Source organism: Urocampus carinirostris, chromosome 20, assembly GCF_059441175.1.
Source record: "Urocampus carinirostris isolate Australia breed hairy pipefish chromosome 20, RoL_Ucar_1.0, whole genome shotgun sequence".
NCBI lineage: Eukaryota > Metazoa > Chordata > Actinopteri > Syngnathiformes > Syngnathidae > Urocampus > Urocampus carinirostris.
The window spans coordinates 22517828-22541116 of NC_142368.1; the positions used below are offsets into that span (position 1 = coordinate 22517828).

At 39.5% G+C, this 23289-nt stretch overlaps 1 protein-coding gene across 1 annotated transcript; it reads right to left on the reverse strand.

Annotated features, from left to right (window-relative positions):
- Nucleotides 1-1991: 1991 nt before the first annotated feature.
- LOC148346615 (E3 ubiquitin-protein ligase RNF19B) lies at nt 1992-22539 on the reverse strand. The gene is made up of 11 exons (XM_088325410.1): nt 22317-22539; nt 15673-15816; nt 15438-15602; nt 11660-12150; nt 11021-11226; nt 10677-10824; nt 7848-8010; nt 7654-7768; nt 7465-7584; nt 6110-6311; nt 1992-3017 (listed from the first exon to the last, which is right to left on the reverse strand). The coding sequence occupies exons 3-11, from the start codon at nt 15597-15599 to the stop codon at nt 2852-2854; spliced, it is 1773 nt and encodes a 590-aa protein (XP_088181536.1). The 5' UTR covers nt 15600-15602; nt 15673-15816; nt 22317-22539; the 3' UTR covers nt 1992-2851.
- Between the last annotated feature and the right edge of the window lie 750 nt (nt 22540-23289).

Consider the following 23289-nt stretch of genomic DNA (forward strand, 5'->3'; position numbering starts at 1 on the left):
TTCAATAGTGTGTGAGAAATAATAGTGTGTGAGAGTCTATACTGTAGTAGTATATATATATATATATATATATATATATATATATATATATATATATATATATATACATACAGATATATGTCTATAGCAAGAGTATAGTACAATGTGTTTAAAAGCATATTAGTGTATTAAAATACAGTATTATGTGAGAGTATATTAGTGTATTAAAATACAGGATTATGTGAGACTATATTAGTGTGTAAGATAGTAAAATTGTTGTGTGTGTGTGTGTTAGTAGTAGTAGTATGTGAAAGCATTGTAGTGTATGAGCGTATAACACTATTGTGTAAGAGTATAATAATAATATAATAATAATAATAATTTCCTTGTATTGTCATTCTGTGTAACAATGTACACAGAACGAAATGTCGATTGCATCTGACCCGATGCAGCCGCAGCCAAGAGAGGGCGCCGCCGACCACTTTTTAAGTCTTAGGAATGACTCGGCCGGGGCGCGAACCCGAACCTCCCAGTCTCAAAGCGGGCGCCTTACCATCTAGGCTACTGAGCTGGTATAGATGTATACGTACTGTCTATTTGAGAGTATAGTATTATGTGAAATAGTAGTGTGTGTAAAAAAGTACAATAATTACTGTGAGAGTGTATAGTAGTGTTTGTACATGGGTGTGACTGTCTGTATGAAAGTAAAGTTGTTATATGTGAGATTAAGTATGATTTACTTCTCAAACAGCCTCTCATAAACATATACCTCAGACAAAAGTCTTAGGGCATGTTGCATTAAGATGATAAATCACACCAGAACATATAATTGAGTGTAATTTTTGGTGATTTGTATTTATTTGATGAGATCCCGTATTTGGTCAAAAAAACAAAAAACAAAGCTGTTATTGTTTCCTGGTTGAGGTTTATTTCTTTAATAGGACATGTCCCAATACTTTTGTCTATATGGTTTAAGTGCCACAAAGTCACCTTGGCTTGCAGTTTCACGCTTGAGCAGCCCGGCCTCCTATTGCTGACTGGGCATAATATCCTGATATATATTCTAAAATGTATAATTGCAGTGGGGGTGAGCGGTAGAAAATCCTCCACGGTCCGGAACACATGCTTCCGAAGGGACAATTATTATTAAAGGGGTGCTAAATGAGAGAAGAATAACCATGAAGGAAGCTAGCATGCTCATGTGATTCTGTGAGCTTTTTGACACTCTTCCCTTTAATCAAACAGGGGTGGGCAAATTCACACTGAAGGAACATCTTTGACTTTTAAAATAGCCTGTAAGAAAAAAAAGAGGTGTCTTTTGGAGGAAAATAATCAAGTAAATTGATTACAGGTCAAATAACTCATCCAAAGCTGGCCCAGTAAAAATATAAAAAAATAGCCGTCATTAGCATTGAAAGAGTTATTCAACAAGATACTTTTTTTTTAACCAATCAAATAAATCATTAAATGAACAACTGGACCAAATTTGGAAATGGGTAATGGAAGAGATACTGTAATTGAAACCTATTTCAACTTTTGGGCTAGAGCTTTAAAACTCATTTAAGTTTAACCCGAGTTTTTGCTAAGATTAAAGAGTTAAGCTTTAAACCTTCTCAAACTCAAGTAAAAGCTGAGTTATTGCTTTAACTCAAAGTTAAAGTAACTTTAAAGCTCAAGCTCAGGATTTGAAACAGTAAACAGCTGTAACTCAAGACATAAAACAGAATTGTTGTTATACCTCAAGAGTAAAAGTATTTCAAAATCCCAAACTCAATCGTTGAAACTTCAACCCAACTTTAACTCAAGAGATAAAACAGAGTTATTGCTTTAACTCAAAAGTTAATACAGCTATAACCACCTATGACCCGAGCTTCTTGTTTGCTATGCCAGGTCTTTGGTTAAAGCTCTTACTCAACAGATAAAACATTGTAATTGCAATAACTGAAAACCTGAAGAAGCTTTAGAGCTTAAACTCAAGAGTTCAAACTGCAAACAAGCTCTAACTGCAGATATCAAACATAGTTGTGGTTTAATACAAAAGTTAAAGCAGCTTTAAAGATCAAACTCAAGAAGTGAAACTCTAAACCAAACAACTCAGAAGATAAAACTAAGTTATTGCTTTAACTCAAGAGACTAAGCACCTTTGAAGCTCAAACTCAAGAGTTGAAACCGTTAACAACTTGTAACTGAAGACTTAAAACAAAGTTGTCTAACTTTTACTTGAGATAAAACGGTTACTGTATAGCTTTAACTAAAAAGTCGCAAAGCAGCTTTAAAGTTTAAAATCAAAAGTTGAAACTTTAAACCAACTATAACTCAATAGATAAAACAAAGGTATTGCTTTAACTCAAAAGTTAAAGCAGCTCTGAAGTTCTAACTCAAAAGTTGAAACTTTAAACGAACTTCGACTCAAGAGATAAAACATAGTCATTGCTTTAACTCAAAAGACAATGCAGCTTAAAAGCTCAAACTAATGAGTTAAAACCTTTAATTGAAGACTTAAAACAGAATTGATCAACTCTAACTCGAGATAAAGATTCAAGTTATAGATTCAACTCAAAAGTTAAAGCAGCTTAAAAGCTTAAAATCAAAAGTTGAAACTTTAAACCAACTCTAACTTAAGAGATACAACTGAGTTACTTTAACTCAAAAGCATCTTAACTTTAATCCTTGACTGAAAAACACAATTGGTCACAATTTGCCCACCCTTAGTTTAAAGTCAACGTCATGTTAACTCAAACCGGCACACACACATCATTCATTAGCGTCTTCCTCACACTTAAAGGCATCTGGTGGGAGGAAGCAGAAATCGCCCATCAGGGTCCTTGTAAGTGACCCCGGTTTAAAGGCGTGTTGTTTTCCGTGGTTCGAGTCATACGTCTTCTGACTCGAAAACAGGGAAAGTGTTCACGTCCAGCCTCCCTGAACGTCCCAGGGATTCGCTGGACCAACTGCGGCTGGACAAAACACTGCTGAGGCTGGACTGGCGAGCGTCTTGAGGCTGCCTCTCGATTTCCACGCGCACTTCAATGTTGGTTCTGCGAATGCAAAATGAACAGAAAATCAAAAGAAAGGATATAAATCGAGTGGACTTGACCTACAAATTCTTATTGGAATGCCCACTATGGCGCCTGGGGAGCAGTAAAAGTTATTGTTACTGCTCAATTCCTAACGATGGAAAAGTAGATGCTAATCATTAGCATGTCTATTATAGTGGACCCCCGGGTCAAGACATTAATCCGAGGATTGCGAACCTGTCAATCTCAGCCAATTGCTCCCCTAATTAATGATTGCAATTCCCATAACCTAAGCCATAATTGACCTTACAATTTACAAACACAATGTGGCACCTATTTACTCACAGCAAGAGAAACTACCGTAAATTAAGGACTATAAGCTGCTACTTTTCCCCCAAACTTTCAACCCTGCGGCTTATTCAGTGATGCGGCCAACAAATGTAATTTTTCTAACGGCCGCCAGCGGCACTCGAGTACAAAAGGTAAGATTTAGACCGGTGGAATATATGCGCCGAGGAAGACTGCATCTTGTTGGCTTGACTAGCGGCGAGAAATCTTTCACTAAAACTGGCCGCATGCGAAAGGCAACTTTTTCGCAAGTCTGCCAGTGGATCCTGACAGCGTGGGGCAGCATCAAAAAATCCACCATCACCAACGGGTTCCGAAAAGCCAGTCTGCTGCGTGAGGGAGAGGAGGGCACAGAATCAGGAGTGGATGAAAGTTCCAGCGACAGTAACGGCGCAAGTACGGCTGCGGGAGCGTGGGACGACGTTTATATGACACTGAGGAAGACGACTTTGATGGCTTCAGTTCTAAGGAGGATTATGAGGACGGTTTACCGTGATTTTTACAAGTACGGTATGTTTTTTTAACAGACCGGTTTACTGTGTTGCGAGGGTGTTGCTACCATCAACTGCCTGGATGAAATTTATATTATTATTATTAAAGCTTTAAAAACTCTCTCGGTGTACCATCTTTCTTTGTAAATATGTGTAACCATGTATAATATGTATTTGCAACTATATATGTTTGTAATGTACTTATTTGTATTTATTTTGGACATTATTCTGATATGTTTTGGACGAGCGAACTAAAAAGAAGGGGTGTAACAAACGCGGGCTGACGGGAAGTGGGGCCCGGTAAAGGTGAGTGTTTGTGGACACGGCGGACAATAGTGGATATATATTTTTCCTTAAACGTTCCGTCTTTGTATTTGTTGTGAATGTAATCGAACGGCAATGCACACCATCTACAAATCACTTTTGAGAACTGTTATGCACTCTACCGTAAAGCTTATTATGCTGAAATAAGCTTTATGGTAGAGTGCATAACAGTTTCAATACGAGCGATTTGAATAGAAAAAGGCAAAATAAACATGTTACCTGCTCAAAAGTGATTTGTATACGGTGTGCATTGCCGTTCGATTACATTCACAACAAATACAAAGACGGAATGGTTTAAGTTGTATTACATTCCCAACAAATGCAAGACAAAGTGTTTTTTGTTATATGTTCGCCATTACATTCCCGAAAAGTGATATAAAAGTAAGATAAAACAAGGTAAAAGTGGTTATAGTAGCGAGGGGATGCAAATCTCGGCAGGGATGCGTTTCTCGGCATAACACCGGCTGTGATTTTTGGACTGTGTACTTTAATGAAGGATATTCAGTTACAATCACGTGACTTAAAGTCGGGTTTGGGTTAGTTTTGCGTTTATGTTACCTTTTTTAATGTGGGCGCATGCGACTTATATACAGGTGCGACTTGTGGGAATACAAAACTGGTTTTCCTCTTAAAATGTGGTGGGTGCAGCTTATAATCAGGTGCGCTCTATAGTCCGGAATTTACGGTATGTAAAGCAGTGGTCACCAACCTCTTCTGTACTGTGGACTGGTTTAATGACTGACAGTATTCTCACGACCACAAATAACATTAGTAATAATAACATTAACAATTTAGCATAAATACACTGTGTAATCCACTAGACCACTAAGTATGTAGATTACATAGGAAAAGGCATTTGATTTCATCTCATCATCACACTATTTTTATTCACAATACCAAAGACCAATGTTAAAAAGATATAAATAAAGGCAAAAAAGCACTACGAGGAAAACAACTCTTTGTTGTAGTTGAAGATGAAAATAATGACCTACTTGTTTGATTTTTCACATGGTTCAAAGGTAAACTCAATTTAAAATATGGTCATTAATAAGAATGAAATAATATCCAAATGTGAAAAAAAACGATACAATACTATACGATATTATATAAAAAATTGACAATAGTGTGGAAAGCTGGGCTGTTAGACTAAAGATCATATTACTGTAAAAAAGGTATTAATAAAAACAATACAATATTTGTCATAGTTTATTAAACTACAATAACATTGTAATAGAGCAGGATTGTAATTTTCTATGCATTTTTATAATATTGTTCAATTTAGATAGATAAACTGCAAATCCCAGCATACACCGCGGACGACTTCGCCTTCGGGGGAAAATCTAGTCGGCGGCTGCTTGCTTTAGTTGCAAGACTTTGCGACTTAATATTGATCCATATATAAGGCGCACTGTATTATAAGGCTCATGGTCAGCTTTTGAAAAAGGCTTTTAGGTGCGCCTTATGGTGCGGAAAATACGGTACTTAACTACATTAAAAAAATATATATACTCACTGAGCGACGTTGTTTCGATGCACTATTTTTGTCGTTGCACTATTATTATAACGAAGAAAACAAAAAAAAACAAAAAACATTATTAATTATCATTACCATTAATTGTGTCTGACCATTTGAAGATGGTGGGTGGGAGGATCGCTTAACCACTAGGGTTACAGGGGCACTATTTCCTGTGGTGTGTCTTGGGCAGGTACAGCCTGGTGGCGCCCATCCCTCTCCAACCCACCTAATTTTTTCACTCAGTCTCGAATCGGGTGTCCGGCCATTTAAACATAGTACAGCGAGAAAAAATGGTGTGATGATGAGATATAATCGAATGCCTTTTCTTATGTCATCTACTGTACATTCCTAGTGCTCTAGTGGTTAGGATTCAATGCGCTCACCGCAGCGATCAGGGTCCGATTCCTGTTGCCAACTCTTGCAGCATCATTTACCTGGAAATGCCATCGCACTCCAATTGTCCGTCCCCTTGTGTGGACCCAGGGCATTCGGCCGACTCCTCCGACGTGCTGGGGAGCGAGATGGGCATTGGGAGGTCAGCTTCCTGCCCGCTGATCTCCTGAACGCTGGTGTCGGTCAGGGCGGGGCTGCTTTGAGCTCGCCAGTGGTCACTCACCACGTGAGAGAACAAAAGATCTACAGGGAAAACGATATAAATAAATTGTAAAAAAAAATTATGTCGATGTCAAATAAATGCAGTGATGTTAGTTTAGGCCTTCCAGAAATTAGATCAAGGACTTGAGCTGACCCGATAGGTTGTTGTGACTGTTCTTCCTTGGCGTCTGACTAAGAGCACTCTTGTTACTGATTGGCGCAAAGAGCTACCAGTTTCATATACATTTCTAGAATGGCAACTTGTTATTACTATGTTTTTACATTGTTATTACCAGGTGGAAATTACTATAAGTTGTGTAATCTACTTAAAAACCATCTTGTCAAATAGAAATCTATTTTGCCCCGGTGCTGTGGAATGCTTCGCCCACTGATACTCAATCTGCAACCTCAGTGGAAATGTTAGAATCTAGGCTTAAAACACACTTCTATTCTATAGCATATGAATGACCTATATTTCCTGTTGACAATAGCGGTGTATTAGTTGTTATTGTAACATCCATTTTTGTTGTTGTTGTATTTATTTATTCAGCCAGTATATACCATAAACATGATATATACAGGAAAGCATTAGACACGCGAACCTCTCGACGTTTTAGACCCAACTGCTGTGTTGGGAGTCATTAGGTGACACAAACCCCCCAATTCCCTTAATGCCGAGCGCCAAGCAGGGAGGCAATGAGTACCAAAGTTGACTCGGCAGAGGCTTGAACCAACGACCTCCCAGTCTCTCTTTCTATTACAATTTACCACTGGAAAATACTACCTCTCTTTTTTGCAGGGCCCATAATGAATATCCATTATTGATATCTAATATTTTGCACTAATACACAGTTAATACTACACCCTGTGTAGGTGTAGCATGCACCTGTCCTGTAGGGGGCACCTGTCCTGTAGGGGGCAATTGTCGGCGTCATTTTTAAGCAGACTTTTTGAGGAACATGGCAAAAATTACAAGCATTTTCGAGCCCTTCAAACATAATTCAAACACTTTCCATACCTTTAAAACACAACATGATAATTCTAAAAACATTTTCAAGAATTTCAAGCCTCCGTACAGATCTTGTAAATAGGGGGAATTCCCAATTTCTTGTAAATTGATAGTTCCTTAATGACAGGTGAGGGACTCCCTCACCTGCCTCCCCTGACAGCACATCCCTGAACAAATGTCACTCACAGCTAGCCAGGTCCTCCAGCGTGTCGGGGGCATCGGCGGGCGGCCGACACCAACCGTTCCTGCACAGCGACATGGGCACCACGCCGTACACGTACGTCAACATGAGCGGTACGCCAACGCCTGCAAGCATTGACCACATTTATTCAAAATGCATTTTTACAACAATCGATCACAACGTTGTCTCCTTACCTACGGTAACAGCCGCTATAACGGGCGACACGAACACCGACATCATCACTCCGCTCGCCACCGTCAAATAGTGCTTACTTCCTGAGATATTGTTTTTCTTACAACGGCCATGGACCTGCAAAAAGTGTGAGACCCATATTGACTAAAAATCTGGAATAAACAGTTCCGGCATCAACAGATACAAAAGTATGTACCTTTCTACCCATGTAAATGGGTATGCCCACAATAATAACCGGGATGGCAAGGCCTGCGATGAGCGAAATGACCACAGGGGCGCCCAGCAACATGCCCACCTGCCAGAGAACCTTTCGGGTCTGTGACCATGGTTTCTTGCCCCAGAATGTACATCCTGAAGGACTTAAGCACAAACGAAAAGCATGGGGTCTTGGGAAATTTTAGGGTTAATGTAATGTATTTTGCATGGTGAAACTGGTTTAACATGATGATTTCTTATTTTAAAGGACCCGGTGAAAGTGTTCCTGAAAACATTCTTCCAATTTTTGTTCAGTTTTGTGGTTATTCCTATGATGACATTCCTGTATATTGTTAAATTAACCTTACAGAGGACAAAACCATGAGAAAAATATCTTGCCTATCCATAGAAAAATTCATATTCTTATTCTTTGCTTGTACTCTACGTTGTAATCAAGGACAATAACTGGTTTCAATCGTTAATTCTGAGCAGGATCCACTATGGCTAGCCAAAAGGACAATAAAATAAACATTGGAAACAAAAATAACAGATTCCTAGTGTCTTTTTGTCAATGGTTCTTATGAATGTTTTGTAGGTACACCTATGATGGACATTGCTTAGAATGCTTAGATAGATAGATAGATAGATAGATAGATAGATAGATAGATAGATAGATAGATACTTTATTCATCCCCACAGGGAAATTCACAATTCATAGTGGTACTGGCTTTAGTGGCTGCATTTTTTAGAATAGAAACCTGGGAATGGCCTAAACCAGGGGTCGGGAACCTTTTTGACTTAAAGAGCCATAAAAGCAAAAAATATTAATTTTATTTTGGGAAAGAGCCACACCATATATTATGAGACAAATTTACTAAATTGCTAAACCGGCGCCCCAGACAAAAGCTTAGTCTTCAGCACATATATTTTTGATGATTTGATAAAAATTATGAAAAGAGAATAGTGCCAGAGCCCCTGTCCCAAATTCAACAAACAGACCACTTTAAACTTGTATCTTTCTTGCAATTACTCAAGATCGGATAAACTCCTTTTGACCCTTTTTTTTCATACATATTGGTTTCAAAACCAGATGCAAGCAGTTATTTTGTAAAAACGTCACAACATTCTGAGAATAGGGAGCCTTATGTGCTTACCTTTGGCGAGAGATGGGAGGGAATGCTTGTACTTTTTGCATAGCTCCACCCATCCCTCCCACTCACACAATCAAATGACTAAGTTCTCTTCCGGTGTTTTGACGTATTTACAGTTCTGTGGATTCATCATAAAGTATCTGAACACTGAACACAGATTATATAGTGAACTTTTAAATAAAGGATTCTTTAGCGTTGTACAGCCAAAACGAGTTTTTTTTCCCCCTTTTTTTGTGTGACACCTTGACTGTAAATTGTAGTGAAAACGTGCCCTATATATACTGCGAAGTGTTACTTTTGAATTTAGCTTTGGTTTGGCTTTACGTGTACCTGAATAGGATAGATAACTCCGGTTTTGAACAAGATGGAGAAATTTTGCATGCAATCAAATTGGTCTCTGAGCCACAGATACTCATAGAAAGAGCCATATATGGCTCGCGAGCCATAGGTTCCCGACCCCTGGCCTAAACAGTCGTATTTACCGTAAATTCCGGACTATAAGCCGCTACTTTTTTCCCAAATGTTCAACCCTGCGGCTTATTCAGTGATGCGGCCAATTTATGTAATTTTTCTAACAGCTGCCAGCGGCGCTCGAGTTCAAGGCAGATGACGCAGCTAACAAGCTAAACGCAATCGAGCAGTCCGATAAAGAAGGAAACAGAGCTACTGCACGCAAACTTTACCTTGCGAGCGTGTTGCTAGCGTGTTTATGAATAAGGGAGCGTGGGACGACGTCTATATGTCAAAGTCTCTTTCCCATACTAAAGGAGGACAACTTTGATGACGATAGTTATAGGGTGGAAGATGAGAAAGGTTTATCGTGACTTCTACATGTACGGAATGTTTTTTTAACAGACCCGTTAACTGAATTGCAAGCATGTTGATAGTAGCGTTTTGCTACCCTTCACAGGCACGGTTTGGGATGAAAGTTATAATATCATTATTAAAGCTTTGAAAACTCTCTCGGTGTACCGTCTTTCTTTGTAAATATGTGTAACCATGTATAATATGTATTTGCAACTGTATATTTTTGTAATGTATTTATTTGTATTTATTTTGGACACTTATTCTGATAAGTCTTGCACTGACCAATTAAAAAGAAGGGGCGTAACAGATGCGTGGGATGATGGGAAGTGGGGACCGGTAAAGGTGAGTGTTTGTGGACACGGCAGACAATAGTGGATATATATTTTGCCCACCCTTATCTTTGGAAATATACACTTTTTTCCTTGGATTACTTTTAACGGGACCCGGACTCTGCAGGTCTGCATCAAATGATAACCACCGGTATAATTTTCCGTTCATTTTGCCGGCTATGTTTTTGAACTGTGTACTTTATGTTCAGTTAAAACCGTGGGACTCAAAGTAAGGTTTGGTTCAATTTTGTGATTGTGTTACATGCTTTAATGTGGGCGCATGCGGCTTATATACAGGTGCGGCTTGTCTAAGTACAAAAGCGGTTATCCTCTTAAAATGTGGTGGGTGCGGCTAATAATCAAGTGCGCTCTATAGTCCGGAATTTACGGTAATTTATATTCACTGTCATTTCTTTAAATTCGTTTATAATTGTATTTATTTTCTAAATCTAACTACACCTGTCTATGCCTATTTATGCATTGTCTTTTATATTTACATTTATCTGTATTTACCACTCACGGGTACGAATCGTGCACGCGTACCTGAGGTAGTGCACGTCGGTGATCTCCTGCATGCAAAGCCAGCAGAACTGGCAAGCGCACACTGTACAGTTCATGCGGTTACAGCTGCCGTCGTTGGTCTTCATGATGTAAGCGCCGCAGCGGGGACACGGCTTGATCTCTTCTGCATCTGCGGGAAAAATAACAAAGAAGTCTGGCTGTAAATTTGACCAACAGTCTAATTCACCTACCTGTTGCTTGGCAGATTACATGGACACACATATTTAAGCAGATTACTGCAATATATTGTTTGAAACTCTAAGCCAAATTCCAGTAGTCATTTAAAAACCTAAACTGTATAAAGGTATGAAAGCAGGTGTGCACACCACCAGGTTCTTCATTGAAGATGTAGAGTGCCGCGCTGGCCTCCTTGCTGCCAAGTGCATGCCGTGCACGTTGCCTCCTAGCCTGGTCGCAGGTCTGGTTGGGATGCCACAACTGACGACAGTGGTAGCAGAATTCGGTGTCGCAACCCTCACGCCCGCACTTAAGCCGGGGACACTCGGCACATCCGTACGCTATTACTGCATAGCTGTGGATGAGAGACCAATTTTTGGGAGGCAAAATAGCTTGAGCTTTATTTCCATATAGTTTTATGTGGGTCAATTAATGATTGAAAAGTATAATAAATGTCATGTTGCTAAATCAAATTGGCTTCAGATGCTCACCCCTGAAATTGAGAAAAATGTTGGCTTTGAAGCGAAATTGTATTATTTCAGGAAAACGTTCATTTTTTGGGGTTTATCTATGATTACATCATTACTGTTTCAAATGAAACAGGTTTCAGAGGCTAAAAGACATTCCTATACTGCTGCTGCAAATAGCTGTAAGAGCCTTAAAACAACAAAAATGTTTACCGTGCGGAAAATTCGGTATTTTGTAGTTCTTGGGTCCTAATAATTGAAGCTTCACGTTCAATGTGACTCATGCTTCAATAAACACACTGAGAATGAAAGGAAGCATACCTGCAGTCTGGTGCAGGACACCAGCGGGTATCGGGGTCTGCGGCCAAGAAACGCCGCAGGTGGTACTCCTCAAACCTCTCCAGCAGCGCCGGGTCATCCAAGATAGTGCGCACGTCCATGGGTGCCAGAGCTTCTGGACACTGCGGGCACGCAATGCCCACACGGCTCTCTGTGATCTCGATTCGCAGGTACTGACGCAAGCAGTCGGTGCAGGTGCGGTGTGGGCACGTCATCAGTTTAGGGAAGAGCCGGCGTGGCTGACTCAGGAGGCAAAGCGGACACTCCTCCAGGTGCTCTTCGGCTACCGGGTGATCCTGACCGGATGAGGAAAGCGACAGGACTTCAGTGGACCCGCCGTTGGCGCCCATGTCGGCAGGTAAGGTGGATGCCGTGGACGTTGCCGCAGCGCAATCCTCTGCGGGTGCGGAACCATCGTCGACGCATTCTGCTGTGGAAAGTCGCTTTTCACTTGACTCTTTGGCTGTCAGATCCTACGCAGAAAAAAACACTTATGCTTTTAAAATACTTACCAATCCTGACTTTAAAACACATGAAAACATAAACTAAACTTAATATTTAAACCCTGGTTTGAAATCAAATCCAACCAACCTAAGAACCCTGACTAAAAACTTTAACCCATGCTTAGAACTCAAATCCTTGTTTTAAACTTTGCCCCTTTGCACCCCAAACTTAAAATGAAAACTTAATCTGGCGATATCCAAACCAACGTTGTACACTTAAATTCACAACGTGAGTTTGAAGCTAAAAACATAAAACCTGATTAATTCATTACAATAATATTTTTAGACCCTAACCGTCTGATACCTAATCACTGTTTTGACCATTTATCATTTGTTTTAAATCCTATTGTAATGTCAAGCCTTGTTTGACACTTCACGGCCTAACTCATAAATAAAAAGGTTAACTCGAGGTTTGAAACAATAACTTTATCGGTGTCTTAAACACAAGTTTAACACCTCTAATGTCTGACATCATATGTCTGTCTCAAACTGGAATCTTACTTTCAACTACAAAGTTTTCGTTACAATCTAGACTTATTTTAAAACCTAAAATTTGTCTCAAAACCCAACTCAATCATGAACATTTGAAACCCTATTTAAGAACCCCTACCTAGTCATCACTGCTTTCAATTTTGAATCCATGTTTGAAACCATACTTCAGCATTAACCCTTGTTTGAAAAGTGAAAGCCTACTTTCAAATATGTTTCAAAATAATAACTGAAAACTTTATCATAGTCTTTAAAAAGCAAATTTGTAAGACCACACCCTTTGTCTGATACCAAGTCCCTGGTTTGACTCTTTAATCCTTAAATCCTGAATCGATAATTCTGACAATAACTAATTCGATCAATATTTCTTCTTCGATTTTGCCTGTCAGCCGATGCCTGAGACTCTACACGCTCGAACGGCGACATCTTGTGGCGATTTCTACAAAGACTTAGGCTAAATCTGATTTCCCCCTATGTTCTGGTCCGGAGCCTTCGCTCTGATAATGTTGGTCTACTAGTGATCCCAAGAGCCAAGAAGAGATCCACAGGTTCGAGAGCGTTCTCCATTCGGGCCCCAGCTCTGTGGGATGCTCTTCCCCCTGAGATCCGATCTGCAACCTCAGTGGAAATGTTTAAATCTAAACTTAAAATACACTTCTATTCTAAAGCAATAACCTATATTTTATGTTGACAATATCTGTGTATTATTTGTTATTGCAACATCCATTGCAGCCTGGTCATCCTGGATTACCTCATGTGCCGTCCCTTCTCAAGGTTTCTTCTTTATCCTCATGTTGAGGTTTTTGAGTTTTTCCTTGCCCCCGATTAGGTTTTAGATCAGAGGATGGTGTCATAATAGTCTGTGGTTTGCAATAATCTGTGGTCTGTGCAGCCCTTTGAGACTTTTTGTGATTAAGGGCTATACAAATAAACATGACTTGACTTGACTAAACTATTTTTTGACATTCTTAACGGACAAAATCATTAGGGCACAATATCTGGTTTAAAAATGATATCCATCCAAAATCATGAACATAATTATATTGTACCTCAAAGATTCTAACTGATGTCTGTCATCCCATCTGTTCTCATCTTGAATCCCTGTTTAGAATCCTACTTACAACCTTATTATTGTCATTATACATCCAAACGTATTTTGAAACTCAACCTAAACCTTGTCATCACAAACTTTAATTTGAATCTTTGTTTGAAACCCTACTTTAACCCTTAACCCTTATTTGACACTTCTAGAGGAACACAGGGTTTAAAACTATAAAAATAAAACTAATCAATGCCTTAAAACCTTCATTTAAGACTGGAACCATTGATACCTAATCACTGGTTTGACACATAATTTGAAACCCTACTTAAAACTCTGACCCTTGCTATGTATCGTAACCAACTTTGAAGTCCCAACCTTGCATTGAAGTTTAAAATCTGAATACGGTTTGAAAACCAGAACCCTAGTTTGAGCTCCCAATCTGACTGACCCCAACTTAAAGCCCTACGTTTATGTGTACACTGTTTGGTTTTGCAATGAGCCAATGACTGAAGTGGCATACAGAGTCCCATCTGCGGATAAGTAGAAACTGCAGGTGGATGCCCTGGTTGCTAGGCAACCAAATTTGGGCAAATTAGCAATTCATTAAGTCAACACTCTAATGGATTTAGGGAGGCAGCAGCAGAACCATCCAAAGTTAATCATCCACAGCCTTAATGCTCCTCTCTCTCCGCGCTTCCTTTCGGGAAATATGTTGACGTTTATGCTTCAAGACAAATGCTCTTGATCTTAAGAATCCAAAACGTGTTTTGGGGTTATGGTTTAGTGTTGTGCATCAGGTCTGTATATTTTCTAAATAAATGAGTGCAAAATGAGTCTACTGTTCACCACAAGATGCCTTTGTGGTCGAGGAAGTTAATTGCCGTTAACATTAGCACTGAGGCGGTGCGCTGAGGTTCATGTCTGGTGAGGCACAGGCTGATTTACAAATATGTGAACATACATCTTATACATCATTTCATTGGCAGATCAAGTAAGCAGTATATGAAGTATAGCAAAGAAAAAAAAACGTTATATTGGCTCATCTCAACTTAAAAACAAAGTCTATGTACTGCCCCTTTTAGATAAAAGCATCAATAGGTAATTCTCTATAATGAAAAAAAGTCTAAAATAATGAGAAAAATAACTGGATGGCTTGACTTGCTATTAGCTTGTTAATACTATGACTAATTTAATTAAATTGGGCCTGAGGTATGCACCAAATAAGAATTATTGGTCTCACTATAGACCTCTGTCATGAGGCAAGAGATTGCGTGCCTCACCCTGCAGATGCTCAGCACAGTAATAATTTAAATATTAATTGTACTAATAATATTCATAATTCAGTTTTAAAAAGCAGATATTTTAAGAAGCAAAATCCAAAAAGTGCGAAGTTAAATGAGAAAAATCTTTAACACTTCATAAGTTAATTCTGTTTTTAGTATTGGACACCTGCAAAAGAAAATTCATCGGATGCTAGTTCATTATTATTGACCAATCATGTTGCTATCCTTTTTCCACACCTTTTTGGGAAGATCTGCTTTTTGTAACCGATAGATTTAATAAAAATAAAGGGCCCAAAGTTGGGCTTTAAGAACAGATTGGGAATTTGAAATTGTGAGGGTCTTTTTGTACAGTCCTTTCTTGTTCCCCATACAGGTTCAAAATTATTTGGTGTGTACTTATTTTGATTGTCTACTAAACTATAAAACATTTGAGTTGTCCTTACCGGTTGTGGGTGTTCGCTGAGGGTGAGAGTGATGGCCACCTCTTCTTTGGGCCGGGCCTCGGCAGGCTTTTCCGATTTGGGCTTTCGGCTGAAGAAGTTGAGGAAGCTGAGCGGCCCCCCCGTTTGCTGTTTGGGCCTCTTCATGGTCGGGGGCTCGAACATCAACTGAGGACGAGCGCCGGTCAGTGACCATTAACACTAGCAAGTTGTGTGCGTTGTGTTTGTGTGATCTTACAGTGAGGGAGGGAGTGATGATGATGACCAAGAGGAAGTGACCCCTGTCAAGAGGGGAGCATCACTAATAAGGATTCATTGAGAAGTTTCTTCTTGATAGCACTCTAGCATCTTGAGGCCTCCTCGTTACATCGGCAGACAGCACCTGCATGGAACCAAAAGGGTAAAAATGTAATTTAAAGGGAATTTAGGACAACCATTTAATTGACAAAAATATGTTCTATAGACACACTCTAGCAGCTAGAGTCTAGCTAAACAAAAGCTCTTTATGAGAGTATTTTTCCATCTCCAGGGGCAACCATTTTTTCATGATGTCAACTGAAAATGACATCACAGTGTCCAACCAATCACCGCTCATCTAAAATGCTTTATGGTGGGATGCGTTGTTTGAGATGTCCTCAAAAAGTTAGAAATGAATTATTTTCTCTATTAAGTAAGTGTTAACCATACCCAACTGAGTTCACTTTCCACTGCACCTATCTGCTTTTATCTTACTTTTATCAGAGCTGTTCAGGGCAGAACACATTAGGTTTGAGGAATGAGGGCTGAGGGGATGCTGGAGAGTGACGTCTTGTTTGTCCCTGCAGGTTTCATTTTAAATTTCTGTTTGTTCGGGTGAATTTAAAAATGTTGATAATTAAAAAGGCCTGATTCTAGTACAGTCCAAAGCACAACCCTAACACCAAAAAAGACGAAAAAAGAACAATTTATCTGAGTGCTTCTAAGAAATGCGCGTCTTTGCACGCGTATCATGAGTGAGCTGACAGAGGCTGCAATGATGACACAAGCAAGGAGGTGGCAGTTGAGAGAAAGAGAATTCTAAATTCTGCTCCTTTACTGAAAGTGTGGGAGGGTTATAAAACATGAAAGTATAATTTTTTTTAAATGTCTAAATCTTCCAAACTCATAGTCATAAAACAAACCTCATTCATTAGAAAGACAATGTTGATTTAAATAATAAGCAATAATACATGAAATATTATAAAAAGGATGCATTTTTAAGTACATGTAAATAGAGCCGTAAATAATAAGAGATAAAATGGAGGAAAAGAAGAAAGGAAATTGAACATAAAGGAGATGAAATATAAAATATAAATTAAGCAAAGAGGTATAAAGAAAATGGTGAAAAAGAATAAAAGAAAAGGGGGAGTAATGTTTCAAAGGAAGAAAACAAAATACAAAGAATACAAACCTAAAAGTACAAATGTGACAAAGAAAAAAAGAAAGTGAACAAAAAGAAACAGAAAATAGAGGGAAAAAGATAAGCCAGGCTAAAAGAACCATACGATGAACTCTATGAACACCCTAAAAGCCAAAAACTTTGTGAAAGGCTAGGCAAAAGGAATGAGAAGAAAAATGTTGCAGTTTGGTCACTTTGAGTCTCCATAAATTGTATTCTTCCTTGTGCTTTCTAGCACTCGCTTCTGGTTTCACTAAACAATACAGCAACATCTACTGGTAAAATATTACACAGTGTCCCTTTAAGAAACCACACATCAAACCTGCGGTTACTCTAGTGTCCAGCAGAATGGCACTTATGCTTCATAAATAACCAAGCAACAACCAACATTGTCAATACAAAAATGAGCATTGCTTGATCTGTTTTATCTATGTGAAATTTGTTATAAACTAGCTTAGTAAACTACGAAACATTCATAGTATTTGGTAGCACAGATGGAAAATGACTGAAAATTACATCACAGTGTCCAACCAATTACAGCTGAGAATATCATTCCAAATTCGGTCCATGCACAACTCACTGAAATCCGCCATCAAGTGGTGACCATTGATACTACAACTACAAAATATACTGTGCTAAACAGGAAATTGGTTCATCCATTTGAATGCAGTGGAGGAAACAAATGCATGTTTCCCCTGTGAATGTGAGAAATCATTTCACTAACTCAATGACCAAAAAAATGACAGATGGGAATTTGGCACAAGCAGCATACGCCATTCACAGATTTAAAAGCAGTCTCACGGGCAAGCGGCGTCTGGAATGTCGCCGCACTTGTTAGCAAGCTGTTGGTGGAGAGGGAATATGGAGCACTATTGTTTTTGTTTTGTAATCCCCCCACCCCCCCTCTTCTCCCTCCGCAGGGAAACCTGATGATGCTGCAGCGTCCCCACCCTCCCCCCCCTCTTGTGCAACCCTCACTGGACGCCAGCCCGCAGCAGCAATGCGGCTTTTTGCGAGGGTGACCTCAGTCTGCCTCACAATCGTCATCAGCTTTCACACCTTTTCAAATGTGCCGTGTTTAAAGAAAGATTGTGTATTATTTAGCTAGTGTGAACATGAATGTTAAATAAAAACTTTTTTCATAAAAAAAAAATATATATATTTATTTGAATGGTAAGCAAAAATAGATGAACTATCATATAAACATGCGTTGTTTTTTTTTAAATACTTGTAGGTCAAGAAACTTACGTTTATTTTACATGACATGAGGCCCACCCAGAGGGAGCTAACATAATTACCCACCATCTTGCTGCTACAGGAACCCCCAAAAACCTTGCAGACGAGAATGTCCTGTCACTTGCTGATAAATTAAATTTAAAAAAAATATTTTGCTTTAGGGGACGCTAAATAATCCAGACAGACGGAGCTGAATCGTGAATATAAGAAGAAGACACACTACGGAAGCCCAAAAGATATCATTATGCAAAGGTCAGAAGTCTAATTCCATAGTATTACATTTAGTCAGCAACCGAACATAAAATATGGTATTAATCCCAATCAGCAACAACAAAAGAATAAGCGAGCTGGATACAACTTGTGGGGGCTGAAAAAGGCGACTCCAGTGAAGTTGGTCTAAATTTGTGACTTATTCTAGCAACTAGAGGGAAAACCTACTAAAAGACGAGTAATAGATTGCTAATACCGTACGGGTCATTTTAAACCAAAATAACTATAACAAAAGCAGCTAGCATTGAGCCATAGCCTCCTGCCAAGTGGTTAAACATGAGGGACTAGAGAGGAAACAAGTGAATAAAAAAGTTGAACATGACAACCGCCCAATGCCTGAATGACAGGACTTGGCAAACCATTACATGCAGAGCTCAGCTGTGGAATCTAAGCAGCTGTGAAGTGCTAAAAGCTCTACCGGGACAAGCTACCTTTGCAAAATTGCTGTTGAGGCTTCCGTAGTGGTAAATTGGCGGCTAAACATGTCAATTTCTTTAAGGGGCCTCTTAAGTTGTGTAATATATTTACGAATTCTAGTCAAATCATATTTATTAGTATAGGCCTGGGATCACAAAAACAACTACGAGTATGTTTATGAGAGAGAGAGGGAGAGAGAGAGAGAGAGAGAAAGAGAAAAAGAGAGAGAGAGAGAGTGAACACAGATCAAGTGGTACGGCAGATGAGAAATCAGGACCACAGTGCTGAGGTCCTGATTTCGAATACAGCTACCGCAGCCTCCCCGTGCAGAGTTTGCATGTTCTCCCCGTGCCTCTGTGGGTTTCCTCCGGGCACTCCAGTTTCCTCCCACATTCGCCAAAACATGCATGTCAGGTTAATTGGCGGGTCCAAATTGTCCCTAGGTTTGAATGACCGAGTGACTTGTCTGTCCCTGTGTGCCCTGTGAGTGACCAGCAACCAATTCAGGGTGTCTCACTGCCCAAGATAGCTGGGATAGGCTCCAGCACCCCCGCTACCTTACTGAGGATAGAACAACCGGAAAGTTGATTCTGATATAATACACACAGCGGCTTTAAAAAAAAGACTGGTATCGGCCCTAGGCCACCCCAACTAACTGTTTATAGATCCAACTGTCTTTGACAAGAACCCAGCCTGTCACACAAAAAGTGTCGTAACTCACTCTAAACCCTTTGGGGCATAATGAAAAAGGAAAAAAGAGATAAGAGACAAAGAAGAAAATAACGGTCTTGCAGAACTTTACAGATACTACAAGCAGATCAGTACAATAGATTTGTGGATAAAATATTTACTTCGTAGCATTCCGGGGTCTGTTTTTTTACCAATCATTTATATATTTGGAAAAAATCAATCGCAAATCATTATGGATGGTCAATTTCCGCCTTTGTATACTAGTATACTTTGTATACTTTTGAATAGGGATGGGCAAGTACCGAGATCGGGTACAAATGCCAACACCAGCCTCATTTTACGGTATCTGTACTTGCGACAGCGGTCCATGCCAGGATTGGCTGTAATTTTAAGGGAAATATTATGTTAGAGTTCAAAGTCACTTGATCAAATACTGTATATTTTTGGGGTGAGAAGGCTATTTTGTGATACTGTAGTCATATCAATATCTGATATTACATAATGACTACTCAAAAGTTAAGCCTAAAAGAAATCCCTGCTTTTGGTCCATAATATTGTCAGGAACCAGGAATGGAGACGGGAACCCAATTGCGTTAATTTCTTAGTTTTATTTGAAAAGAGACGTAAGCTGGCACCCACGGTCCAGTAATCGTAGGTTGTGGGGAGCAGGTCACTCGTGACACGGAAGTGGCACTTCTCTGGCGAGCGATAACGGTGTCGAAGACGAAAAGCAGGTCGGGTTACCGGGGCGCGGGAGCAGAGACGTGATCAAAAGGAAACAGGTCGAAGCTGGGAAACGTACAGGAGTCAAAAACAGGGAGTCAGGTTCGAAAGGCTTGCCTTAGCTGGAGCTGAAGGGTCGCAACCATCGGATGCCGGTAACGGAGTCGGGGGGTTTAAAAAGTGGCAAGGAGCCAATCAGCAACCAGGGCTGTTGGCGCCACCGCTGGTGCCCCGAATCAGTAATCATGACAGATATTCCTTCAACACTCAAAAAAAAAAAAACCCAATGCACCCTTTTTTGTTTTAAAATTAATGGCGTTATTCAACTATTCTAAAATAAACAAAACAATCTCAATAAAATATTTCAAAATATATGCACTTATATTTTTTTGAACAACTTTATTGGATTCTAACTTTTAGGAAGCTGAATTTGTCACAGTTGCCATGGCCCCCAATTGGCCCCGCCCGTGTGGCGCCAGCTGTGGCTCGTTGACAGATTGGCTTTCTTTCTATTTGAGCTCAGTGCTCTCACTTACCCTTTGTCAGTCTGTCAACAAACCTCTGCCCCGCAAGGCGTGGGTTTTGACTCTATCTGGTTTCCTGCCCGCGTTTCCTGTCTGGTGTTGTTCCCGTCTATTTTTGTCCTGTTTATTATTCTCTCCAGTTTTTGTGCCGGTCAAGTTTGTCCTGTTTAATTTCGATATCCTGTTTCGATATCAATCCAGTCTGTCCCATCCTGTCCAGTATTGACCCCATCTATCCGATATCTGCCCGGGCAATTGGTATCGATCTCTGGCTTCCTTTTATTCCACGCCTGACGTGCATGACTCCCCATTTCCCGTAAAATAAAAGACTAGTGTGAGAAACGTCACGCATTTGGGTTCTCCTCCTGTTCCGGTTCATGACAGAATTTTGATTTTTATAATTAAATTTCAAAGATCGTAGATTTTTTTTTTTAAACTTTTTTTTTTTTTTAAATTAAATATACCCTTTTTTAAGGGGACAATGTGTATTACTTGACCACTAGATATAGTTGCATGCTGTATTGCCCAAAACCTACAATTTTACTTATTTATTTTGCCAAGCCTTTTGGAGGTTTTTAGGTAACTGTAGTGTTAAGATGGCGGAAACTTAAGTCAGCTCCTTTTAAGTAAGGCCCATGTTATGTAAAATAAATGCTTATCTTTCTTTAAAGAGACAATGTGTATTATTTAGCAAATCATAGAGGTAATAAAATACCTTCATTAAAAAACAGCATTGCTTTAAATAAGAAGCAAAAATACATAAACTATCATACAAGCAAGATTTTAAAAATACTCATAGGTCGATAAATTAGCATTTATTTTAAATAGCCTCATCTAAATTGAGCTGACATAATTGTCCGCCATCTTGATGGTACCCGGAAACCTCAAAAACACTTGCTTTTTAGCACTTGTTTTGTGTTCCACTGCAACATAGAGCAACATCTAGTGGTCAAATAACACACACTTCTTTACGTAAATAGAGTATACTTATCAACCTCGACCAATAGTTCCCGTTATTAATGATTGCAATCGCCCATTTAAGCAATAAATTTAGTTTTGCTTTTTATATGTAACAGTATATTTAGAAAAAAAAGAACATACAAGAATTTAAACGTTTGAAATATGGGGAAACCGTATAAATTGACAGGTATGAATAAAATGAAACTTGAAAACGGCTTTATTTTTCTTCTTCAGGTTTATGGGCGAATGGCAAACCAGTATTAATGTGCACTGGCACCACCAAACGACACCCCTGGCCACTGCAGGGATGCCAATTAATAATGGCCGGATGTGAAGGTTTCCTCCCTCGATGACAAGCTAGCTGACGAATTTAGAAAATCGAAATTCAACAATAACAATTGTTGAAATCCCTCACTGTTACATTGTATTACTCTGTCATTATCAAAACACACAGCGAGCGCTGTGGTGCGTTCAATGTTGCATCCGAGCACGCTCGAGTCGGGTGTCTTCACGTGCACGCGGGAAAGCACATTAAAGGGAGTGGCTCGCTTCGACGGTTTGGCGCACAAAAAATGCATTTGAACGCAACATGAATCCGTGAAATCAAGTGCAGGGAAAGACGCATTACGTAAACAGCTTCCCTACCTGCTTGTCGTTATAAAAACGGCTCCTCCCCCCAAAAAAACGGAAAACCCTGGCACGGTGTCCCTCTCCTCGTGCAGGTGCAGCCCGGTAAGGGATGCTGACAGGGGAGGGAGAAAAGGGGAGGTCATTCGGCATGGATGGAGAGCCTCGGCCCCGCGTGCACTTGCTGACGACGGAGGCCGAGAGGGCTGGCACACTGCGGTGACATGGACCAATAGGAAGAAGCACGAAAAGGAGGATTCTCCTATTCATAAATAAAAAAGAATGACAGGATAATCATACACACTGGTTCTCAATTATTTAGCTTTTCATATTAAGCAATATGAATTGTGTCAAACTTGGACAAGTGGATTAAAGTGAAAGAGAAAGGGAGACAGAGAGAGGGAGGGAGAGAGAGGAGAGAACGAGAGAGAGAGGGAGAGAAAGAAATGGCATACCTGTCAACCTGTACGTTTTTGCCATACAAAGTACGTTTATTATGCATTTTAAGACATGTACGACGTACAAGAAAATCTGTAGGGAAAAACACTAATTTGTCAATTATGGGTACCATCCGGTATACACCGACTATCACGAAACGGCAAATCAATCAAGTCAAACGAGTTAGAGTTGTGTAGTGAAAGGAAGTCCGTCTCTTTTTAGAGAACCGGCTTTTTCGGCTCAACTCAAACGGCTCACTTGCTTTGATGCATTATATTACAAATCATTATTGTTGTATAAAGAAGTTAAGAAAAAAAGGAAGTATAAAAGGAGAAAATGAAAAAAGACAGGTTTGTGGTTATCCCTCTAATCAGTATATTACCAACAATAATTTAATCCAGAAAATGAATTCATAATTTGAATAAAAAATGCATTATTCTACTTAATTATATTTGCATGTATTTTTTTCCTTCTACGGTGAACGTCCAAGCTACTTAATTTTTGAACTTTTTTTATAGTAAACCTCATTCATGTCGAGCAACTCAGTGTCTCA

What these genes read in the sequence shown, in the direction of transcription:
- LOC148346615 (XM_088325410.1), bottom strand. Translation starts at nt 15,599, where the DNA reads ATGTTCGAGCCCCCGACCATGAAGAGGCCCAAACAGCAAACGGGGGGG. An exon ending in TCAGCGAACACCCACAACCG is followed by an intron (nt 12,151 to 15,437) that starts GTAAGGACAACT and finishes TTTTCTGCGTAG; the next exon opens with GATCTGACAGCCAAAGAGTC. An exon ending in GCTGGAGGACCTGGCTAGCT is followed by an intron (nt 6,312 to 7,464) that starts GTGAGTGACATT and finishes TTTTCCCTGTAG; the next exon opens with ATCTTTTGTTCTCTCACGTG.